At 51.5% G+C, this 10,468-nt stretch overlaps 1 protein-coding gene across 1 annotated transcript in view; it reads left to right on the top strand.

Moving 5' to 3' along the window:
- Positions 1 to 1,753: 1,753 nt before the first annotated feature.
- Positions 1,754 to 10,468, top strand: part of LOC135881580 (sodium- and chloride-dependent betaine transporter-like) — a 99,714-nt gene continuing 90,999 nt past the window's right edge. Inside the window, exons 1-5 of the mRNA XM_065408271.1 lie at positions 1,754 to 1,901; positions 2,548 to 2,682; positions 3,444 to 3,584; positions 6,278 to 6,365; positions 8,719 to 8,851. Of these exons, the coding sequence (XP_065264343.1) occupies positions 1,754 to 1,901; positions 2,548 to 2,682; positions 3,444 to 3,584; positions 6,278 to 6,365; positions 8,719 to 8,851 (645 nt within the window). The remainder of the gene's footprint in view (positions 1,902 to 2,547; positions 2,683 to 3,443; positions 3,585 to 6,277; positions 6,366 to 8,718; positions 8,852 to 10,468) is intronic.

Genomic DNA, 10,468 nt, shown 5'->3' with positions numbered 1-10,468 from the left:
TCTGCAGGTGGGAGACTCCCCAGGTGGACCTGTTCGCATTCAGACAGAACTGCAAGTGCCATGTGTTCTGTTCTCTGCAGGGCAGGGACAAGGGCTCCCTGTCGGACATCTTTGACCGGATCTGCTTCACAGAACTACGGCAACCTGCTGCATCCGAACCTGGAGTCGCTGCACTTGATGGCTTGGCTGCTGCATGGCTGAGTGTGGATGAATGGGGGTGTTCCGCTGGTGTCCAGCAGGTCTTGCTGGGCAGCAGAAAACCATCCACCAGGGCTAAATATGTAGCAAAGTGGAAGCAGTTCATGTGTTGGGCCACGGACCAACACATTCGTGCAGATGAGGCCCCACTGCAGGACATCCTGGACTATTTACTGCACCAGAGACTGTCGCTAACTTCGATCAAGGTACACTTGGCGGCCATTTTGGCTTTCCACCCTCTGCTTCGAGGCGGGTCAGTCTTCACCCATCCCATGACGGGGAGCTTCCTGAAGGGGTTGTAGCGCCTTTACCCGCATGTACGAGACCCGGTTCCCCCCTTGGGACCTGAATCTTGTGCTGTCCAGGCTCTTGTGCCCCCAACTTCGAACCCTTGGCTTCCTGCCCCCTCCTGCTAGGTCTCTTTCTTGGTTGTTATAACTTCGGCCTGTAGGGTGTCCGAGATCAGGACGCTCACATTGGAGCCTCCCTAGACGCATAGGTGCCACTTTTCCTGTCGCCGGTGGGTGCTCGGCCACCTCCGGCCCCGCCCTGAGTCCACCCCTGCCCCGCCCCCATTCCATCCCCCATTGGACTCCTTCCCCAAATCCCCTCCCGGGCCCTACAGGTACCGCTAAGGCAAAAATCTCTGACGTCCGCGCACATGGGCACATGCACACCTAGAATGGGATGGACATGAGCAACACATCTCGAAGAACAACAGTTATGAAAGGTAGGTAATTATTTTTTTCTCTTGTTATTGAGGGAGACTTAGGTCAAAGGAGTGTGTTTACATTCTGCTCCCATGACATGCTATGATGTAAAAAGCTTTGTTGGCTAGTGGGTCAAAAAATAGTAATTCAGGACTCCTGGCAATGTCTGGAAATAGGACAATAGGATTTTCCATACTTGTTTAGACACTTGATCCAGCAAATTCACTATCCTGCCTCTGACAGTGGCCAGTATCAGATATGTTACTCGAGAGGAAGGCAAACACCCTGTAATTCACCTGGTCAATTGTACAATATTGCGCACTCTGAGGGAATTCTTCCTGATCCCCATAGATGTTTTGATCAATGTATCTCCCCACAGCATTTACTTTGATTGCTTTTCCCTTTCCTGGAATTATTGGTCATAAAATTATATCCGGAGATTTTAAAAAGGTTTTGTCATCAGTGACAGGGAGGCTATTGGGAATAAGAGGATGGGGATGAGGTGGGTCTAGTCAAAGGGAGGTGGAGATGAAGGTGGGGCCAGGATTCCGTTTCAGCTGATGACTCAATTTGCTTCCATCTTCTAAGAAACAGCCCCTTCCATGGTGCAGCTAGTTCTCAGATGGAGTTTCCCTGGACTACGCTGGGAATTGCCCTGAGCTGAGGCTTCTGTCACAACAATACGAATGTGTCCAGTTGGGTGGCTGAGTCCCTTCCAGGCTCATTTCACCTGTGTGTCCTGTAACAGCTTCTTACAGTCTGTGTTCTGTTTTCCCTCCCAGTTTCCCCTGCTCTGTTGGGCCTTGGAAAGTAAAGCAGCTGTGGAGGCTGAGCCCCATGGGGGCATGGTGCGGCTCGAAAAGGAGAAGCCAGAAATGGAGCCAAGAGACCAGTGGAATAATAAAATGGAGTTTATGCTCTCCATGTCTGGGAAGATCATCGGCCTGGGCAATGTCTGGAGATTCCCTTATCTCTGTTACAAAAATGGAGGTGGTAAGTCCATAAAAGCCCAGTCTGTGTGAGATGTTGGCCCAGGAGGACCCAGTTTGGATACAATAAGATTTCCTCTTATCTTCCCAAACCTTTGCTCATACCAGTTTTAAGGGCTGAAAAGTATAGTCAACTTTTATTTTCTGTGTCTTTTTTTGTCTTCTTGCCATTCTGCTCTTCCAGGTTCTGGCCAGGACCAGACGCAGAAGTGCTGAAATAGCATGAGGACGGGGGTGCTTGTGGTATTTCCAGGACAAGAAGAAGAAAGCCGAGAGGCTGTTCTCTTGCAAGATCCAGGGCCGCCCAGAGGGGCAATTTTCCCCAGGCCCTGGGCCCCGCAGGGGCCCCCAAAAGAATATAGTATTCTATAGTATTGCAACTTTTTTTTATGGAAGGGGCCCCAGAAATTGCTTTGCCCCAGGCCCCCTGAATCCTCTGGGCGGCCCTGGCAAGATCTGCAGTTTTGCAGGCCCACCAGGTCCATTTAGTTCAGATAGACATTTACATTCAAGGGTGTTTACCTGAGCCTTGATGGTACATCTCGCTTGTTAGTGTACCTGGTAATGGGTGATTATGATAATGTCGAGTAGTAAAGATTCCTCCATTTGCTACCCACTCTCTCTCTCTCTCTCTCTCTCTCTCTCTGCAGGTGCCTTCTTTATCCCCTACCTCATCTTCGTCTTCACCTGTGGGATCCCCATGTTCTTCCTGGAGACAGCAATAGGACAGTACACCAGCCAGGGAGGGGTCACCGCCTGGAGGAAGATCTGCCCTCTCTTTGAAGGTGAGTCAATGAATGGCTTTCTCGGGTCCACGATGGTAATTTCTGGGTCTCATGGGTTTTTGTGTGAAAAGTTTCAAAAGGTCTAGTTCTTGTTCTGAAGCAGAACAAAAAGAAATGATAAAACCTGGACTTTTTTGTGAAATGGAATTCTTGTTTTCTGAACAGCTCTACTTTAAAACCGCAGAGAATTAACCTCACAACTATCCTGAAGTTTTATGATCCCCATTTTACAGAGGGGGAAACTGAAGCACAGAATGATTAAGTGATTTGCTCAGATTGGCATTTGCTGATATTCGCAGGGCCAGGATTAGAAGCTACCTCCTAGAATCATAGAAGATTAGAGTTGGAAGAGACCACAGGAGGTCATCTAGTCCTACCCCCTGCTCAAAACAGGACCAACCACAACTAAATCATCCCAGCCAGGGCTTTGTCAAGCTGGGCTTTAAAAACCAATAAGGATGGAGATTCCACCACCTTCCTGACCCTATGCTTTTGCTCTGGCCCCATTCTTTGGGCATGGGATGTAGTTAGCAGTGAAAACCCTTTTTATTTCTGATTTCTGCACCATGATGAACCACATCTGGATCTCCCACCCTCAACCTGAGTCTTACAGGATTCTTTGGTGAACCAAATTGCTCATTAATCTGCCCTGCCCACAACTCCAGTGGGATGTGGCCTATGGCACTATTTGAAGCTAAAGTCTGATATATTTGGGGCTAGCCTGGGGGCCATTTCCTAACCCCTGTCACTTTCCCTCTTAGGAATTGGTTATGCCTCACAAGTCATCGAATCCTATCTGAATATCTACTACATTGTCATCCTATCTTGGGTTATCTTCTACCTGTTCAGCTCCTTTACTGCTGTGCTTCCCTGGGCCACCTGTAATAATCCTTGGAACTCAGGTACAACTTCAGCTAGTCTGCTTCTGGAAAGAGGATCTGGGTTTGAAAACTTTCCATCAAAACTGCTTTTTGACAGAAAATTGGGTATTTGATTAAACACATTTTTTTGCACTGTTTGCTTTATGTGGCAAGTCTCCTGCCACCCGTGACTTGGCGCTCCGGGGCCCCCCACTGCCTACGGAGGCTGGGATCAGTGGGGGCCTCCCCCCACGGCAGCCAGGAGCAGCAGGGTCCCCCCACCATTTGTGGCAGCTCGGATCCGGGGCCCCCGTTGCCAGGCAGCATCCGGGAGCTGTGGGGTGATCCCCAGCCACCCGCAGCAGCTGGGAGCTGTGGCAGATTAGCCACTGGGCCAACAGGGCCCATGCCCAGGGGTCCTGGTCAACTGGGGGCTCCCGGAAAAATGGGCACTCCGGTGCCCTGACCTGTTCCACTGCCCGCCCCGGCACTCCTGCCCGGGAGCGGGGTCAGGGTGCGGGGGCTTGTCCCACTCCCCCCCCCACCCGGCGCTCTTGATGGGGAGCGAGAGAAGCCCCCCGCACCCTGACCCCTCTCCCCAGCATGAGTAGCGGGATGAGGGGTGAGGCAGAGCAAGCCCCTGTGCTCTGACCCCATTTCCCCAGCAGGAGTGGGGGTGGGAGGGACTGCAGGTGTAAGGGGTGGGGAGTGTCCCCCACTTGCTCTGGCCCAGAGCCCCACAAACCCCTTATCCGCCCCTGGACGGGAGCTCCAGGGGTCCCCGCTGCCTGGCAGCAGACGGGAACTGTGGGGTATCCCCACAGTGGCTCGGAGCACCTAACCATTGCGGGCAGTGGGGGTACTGCCACTTTTAACTTTTAGGCATCCCGCCATCCAACCCCCTCCACCACAGACAGGGCCGGCTCCAGGGTTTTTGCCGCCACAAGCGGTGGGGGAAAAAAAGCCGCGATCGAGAACGGCGGCACTTCGGCACTTCAGCGGCAGCTCCACCGCGCCGCTTTCTTCTTTGGGGGCACTTCGGTGGCAGGTCCTTCCCTCTGAGTGGGACCGAGGAACCCACTGCCGAATTGCCGCCGAAGAGCTGGACGTGCCTCCCCTTCCCCTTGGCCGCCCCAAGCACCTGCTTGCTGCGCTGGTGCCTGGAGCCGGCCCTGACCACAGACCCCGCACTGCCCCAACACACATATACCTCCCGCACCCCCCACTGCCCAGCACCCCTCCACAAACCCCCCACTACCCAGAGCCTCTCCACAACCCTGCCAGAGACCTGCTCTGCCCCCCGACTGCACTCATCAGTCCCACTGGGAGGTGACTGTGTCTGCTGGGCTGAGCGAGGAGCGATCCAGCAGGGCTGCATGGGGCCATCTCTCGCTCAGCTGACTCTGGCCCCACCCCTGCTGGGACCTGGCAAAAATTGAATTTTTAGGTGCCCCTAGTCACATGCCTACTATGCCTAATGGGAAATCCAGCTCTGCTCATGTGTCCATTCTTCGATATGGGCTGGGCTCCCCAGCTAGACTACTTCTCCCATGATGCACCATGGCCAGGATGCAACAGCCTCCTGACACCATGAGGAGAGACCATGGTGCATCATGGGTTAGGTAGTCTGACCAGGGAACTCAGCTCATAGCGGGAGCATGCAACATCCAAACTACAACTCTATGGCAGCATTTCTGAATCAAAATGTTTTGGTTTTCGATTTTTCATGGGAAATTCAAAATTTTCAGCAGCAAAAAAAGCCCATTTTCAGACCAGCTTTAGTCTGGAGTCCTCACCCCACTCTAAGCCATGGAAAGAGCTTTTCACTGGAGCTGGCACTGCCCTTATCTAGTGTAACGGGGTACAGCACAACCCACTCACTGCACCTCAGACCCTCAAGCATCTGGGCCAGCCTCCGTCACAGCAGAGAACTGTTTGTTCAGTCAGTCTTTGGCTCACTCAGGCCAGGTCTCTGCTAGGAGTGCACTGTCGAGATAGCTGCACCATGTACTGTACAGGTAAAGCATGTCTCATGTGGTTGCAGCTTATACTGGCAAAATTGTGCTTTTTCCAGTATAGCTTATTCCAGCTCACCCCGCCCCCCCTCGTTCCCTGAGTAAAATAAGCTTTCCTGGCAAAACTCTTAAAGTCTCAAATCAAGGTTGGATGTTTTTCTGAAAGATTTGCTCGGGGGATTATTTTGGGGAAGGTCTATGGCCTGTGTCATCCAGGAAGCCAGACTGGCTGGTCGCAGTGGTCCCTTCTGGCCGTGGAATCTGTGGATCTATGAAAGTTCCCCTCTCCATGTTCAGTCAACTCACAGTCCTTCCCTGGCCATACCCCTGACAGGGGTCCTGCCTTCCCCAAAGGGAGATCCAACTCCTGTAGCTCCAGAAGCAGAGCTTTATTTGTGGGGAAAGCCAGGGAAATTCCTCTCTGAGCTATCTCTTAACATTAAGTAACTTCCCAGCCTGGGTAACCATAGTCGCTGCCCCACAGTACCCTGCATTCCACAGCCATCTGGGTTCTATTCAGTAGGGAGCCTCCACTTCCCCCATCCCTCTGGCTGTTCCTGGACTAGGATTCTGGCAGGGGTGGGGGGAGAGTGATGTTTTACAGGGCAGAGTGAAGTGTTTGTGTGCAGCTGGAGTGAACAGGGAGGAGGCGGGAGAGAGCACAAAGGCTGAGAAACATGAGAATTCTCCGGGCTCACCGACTTGCTTCCTCCTTTGTAGATCGCTGCGTGGACTTTCTGAATCACTCTAACGTGGAGAACTGGACAGCGCCTGCTAATGCCACGTCCCCAGTAACTGAGTTCTGGGAGTACGTACCCCGGTTTCACACTCTTCTCTCCTCAAGCGGTCACAGCAGTGTGAATACTCCAAATGGAGTCTCTGTAAGGCCAAAAAAGATGTGCAAGTGCCACATCTCGGAACCCAGACCTATGGCACATCGCACATCATGGGGCACATGAGCACACTCACTGCACATGCAAACTTGCATACTGACTGGGCACACTGACTGACAGAAATCCATGGGGCACGTGGGCACTCCCAAGACACACGCTGTCTCACCCCATGCACCACACAGCCCCAGAGGTCAGACATAGACCCTTACCGAGAACACATGCACATACGCACATGGACACATTCTTTCTGACATGGCAGATGCACTCAGCACCCGCAGGTTGTGGATACACAGGGCCTGAACACATGTTGGCAGGGCCGCCCTGACAGACACCCAGCGGGCACGCATGTACGCACACCAAGTGTGATGATCTATCTAGAGCAGGAGGCCAGGTGGGAGGGGGCTGGAAGAGATTCTGCAAAGATGCTCTGCGGTGAAGCAGGAAGAGACAATGTAGCTTTTTCCTTATTCTAATTGAGTTCTTTGTTCAGTGTTAGAGGAAAGCAACTTTTTCTGTGATTCTTTACGGCTGGGTACCTAATGCACCCCGTGAAACCACCCAGAGGGCAAACAGACGTAGCACCCGAGAGGAGTCCTGAAAGGAGAAATGCTGCAGAATACACTGTAGGGAATCATCCAGCACTGGCCCTCAGGGGGCGTGAACAATATGGGAGTTGTAATTGTAAGGACTTGCACTCACAACCGTGCCCCCTCCCAATCTAGGGAAGTCACGGGAAGCAAGTGGGAATCAGGGGCTCAATCACAATAGCACGTTTTCATCCATCACTTTCAAAGTGCTTTGCAAAGGTGATCAGTATCCATTATCCCACTTAGCCTGTCTGGGTATGTCTACACAGCAACTAGACACTCACGGCTGGCCTGTGCCAGGCGACTCGGGCTTGCGGGGCTGTTTCATTGCTGTGTAGACGTCCAGGCTTGGGCTGGAGCCTGGGTTCTAGAACCCTGCTGGGTGGGAGGGTCCCTGATTCTGGGCTCCAGCCCGAGCTCAGGAATCTACATTGCAGTGAAACAGCCCCGCAGCCCTTCCTCCCCCTCCCCCCCGCCCCGTGAGCCTGACTCAGCTGGCACGGGCCAGCTGCGGGTTTTTCTTTGCTGTGTCTCAGCTTCCCCATTGGTGAAGTGACTTGTCGAATGCAAAAGGATGAGCCAGAGGAAGAGTTGGAACTTCAGTGTCAGGCTCCTGTGCCCTGGGACCATCCACCAATAGCTACAAAAACCATTGTGATTTCAGTACAACGTTGCCAGCTACAAGGGAGCCCCTAGAGTTTGGGGTGGGGGGGGGTTGTCCGGGAGGACATAGAGTTGTCATAGCTATTAGGGTAGTGAGAGGCTGCAGGGGAACTGTCTGGACATGGTGGTCAGTTCTCACATGGTCCCCGTTATGCTATGTCTACACTATGAACGGGGGTGTGTGGTCCCAGCTCTTGTAGATATACTGATGCCAGCTCTCATCCGAGCTAACATGCGTAAAAGAGTAGAAATAGTAGTGTAGCCATGGTAGCATGGGCAGAGACAGCACCGTGCTAGATGCCCTGAGTACAAACCTCCTGAACTCCATGGGTACGTAGTGGGGGCTGCTAGCACATACCACCCCTGCCCATGCTACCACGGCTACACTGCTATTGTCAGTGTGCTAACTCAGGTGAGTGTGAGGGCGAGTATGGCTGGGTGAAGTGGGAATCACCCCGCTCCCCCGCTCATCGTGTAGACATAGCCTTAGGGAGTCTGGGTGCTGAGGGGAACCAGTAGGGATGATTGAGGGCCATAACCATAAGGGTTCCTGGAGAGAGCCATAGAACATGGGGTGGTTGGAGGAAAGAAAGTAGCCAGCAGGTGATTAGGAGCCATGGCTGATACCGGGGGGCTGCAGGGGAGGCTGCTGATGGAGTGTGGCCTGCGAGGCAGCCAAAGGGATGGCAGTGATGTGAGATCGGGAGTGACTGTGCTGTGAATGGTTGGGGGCTGCAGTGGGGCTATTGAGGGCTTTGGGAGAGTTGGAGAGCCCAGGCTGACTAAAGGGTGAGGTGGAACTGCAGGGGCCAGGCTGCGAGGGGATCCCAGAGACACCTAAGGCATTGTGGTGACCAAGAATACAGTAATGCTGTCAGGGCTAGGGTGACTGGAAGCAGGAGTGATGGGGGAGATTGGGCAGCTGCGCTATGGGATGTGTATGAAAACTCTGGGCGGGGGGCTGCTGGAAGAGTCAAGTCTGGGATGTTAACCTTTCTCCCTCCTCCTGCACTGGCAGGAAGCGAGCCCTGGGGCTCAGAGATGGTATTCACAATCTGGGCACTGTGCGCTGGGAGCTGGCTCTCTGCCTCCTGCTCGCCTGGGTCATCTGCTACTTCTGCATCCGGAAAGGAGTCAAGTCCACAGGCAAAGTAAGAGCAAACTCTGTCCCCTTAGTCCCTAAACCTCCTCCTAGCTGCCATTATATCTCTTTCCCCCCTTCTTAGCCTTCTCCATGATACAGAGAGAAGAAGAAAGGAGGCAGGGAACACACAAGACATAGGGCCATACTCGGATTGGCATGGGTGGGAGCAACTGCATTGAAGTCGCAGCTGCTTATGCTGGGTCTGAATTTAGTCCATTATGAGAAGAGCAAAGAAAGTCAGTCAATCAGAGGGGAGACAAGGGAAAGATCTTAGAAGAAACGGTGAAGTCCTAGCCCAGCATGGTCCACTGTAATGGGGAAACCTTGTGAAAGACGCTGCTTCACCATTAGCAACACACAATCATCCAGTTGCTGCTGATGCACAGTCCCCAAGTGGTCTGGTGGCTTTTGCACCATTCACCTGTTTTAATGTCAAATCTCCAATCACCAATAATAATTAAACACCAGAGCTGAGTGAATATCCCACTAGAAATAATCTCCTTAGGGGGTTCATTGCGGTTACCTTCCACTTCCTCATTATTTGTAATTGCTCAGTTTGGGGGTTTCTGTCTTTTTTCTTTAACTCAATGGATTGCTCACAAACAGGGCGCTGCTGTGAGCATTCCACACTTGATACTGAAAATTTGAGCTTGGCTGGCTGGTTGTGATTGCATAAGTCACATGTTATTGTTTCTATTCCTGGATTGGATGAGCATAACATATTTCACATGGGAGGCTTAAAGAAGCCACTCAGGCTTCAGTGGTGCAGGGCTGAAGTATAACCCCCTGAGCAGCAGTGAGGGTGGGTTATACTACTCAGGGTTGGTCTTGCACATTCTAGAGGACCTGTGACAATCGCTGAGGGGTGAGTGGCCAGTTTCTTCAATCCCCTTCTTCCATAAAAGATGTTTCCCACTATTTGCTCTCTCTCCATCTATGAAGCTCCCACTACTCTCAGCTTTTCCTGGTACAGGTATTGGAACGCATCCTTCACAATAGACACATCTCTTTAGTTCTGCGTCAATGAGCTGCTGAGTCCACAGGGCTGTCTTCATCTCCCATATTTACAACCTTTTTACCACTGTGCTCCTTGGTTTAACTCTCAGATGGGCATGTGTGGAGCCTGCAAGACTCTTTGCCTTTAATGGAAATGTACTGAGTTGCTCTCTCCTGCTTGCTGCATATGTGTGGAGACCCAGGGGACTCAATTAAAACCCATGTCTCCTCTCCACTCTTCTCTCTTTGCACTTCAGAAAACAATCAAATACTGAAGTGTAAACATGCGGATTTAAAAAGATACTTTAAAATGATGTTGAAAAATTGGAAAGGATTCAGAAGAGCTACAAGAATGATCTGATGCCTGGAAAATCTGTCTTGCAGTTAAAGCCAACCTGGAAACGGTTTTCCTGTCCTGTGGAAACTTTTGAGATTTCAAAAAACTTTCCCATCCTGAATCAGGACAAAAGGTCAAAATATTAAAAATTTTCACAAACTGAAAATCAAAAAAAAATAATAATTCAATTTGGGTCAATTGAAACTTCTAGTTTCAATAATTTTGCAATGTTTCATTTCTCTTACAAGATTTCAACTTTTTTTTTTTTTTTACTTCCATTAGTTTAGTTTT

This window comes from Emys orbicularis, chromosome 1 (assembly GCF_028017835.1).
Source record: "Emys orbicularis isolate rEmyOrb1 chromosome 1, rEmyOrb1.hap1, whole genome shotgun sequence".
In the NCBI taxonomy this organism is placed as follows: domain Eukaryota; kingdom Metazoa; phylum Chordata; order Testudines; family Emydidae; genus Emys; species Emys orbicularis.
This window is presented reverse-complemented; position numbering and strand designations above follow the sequence as displayed.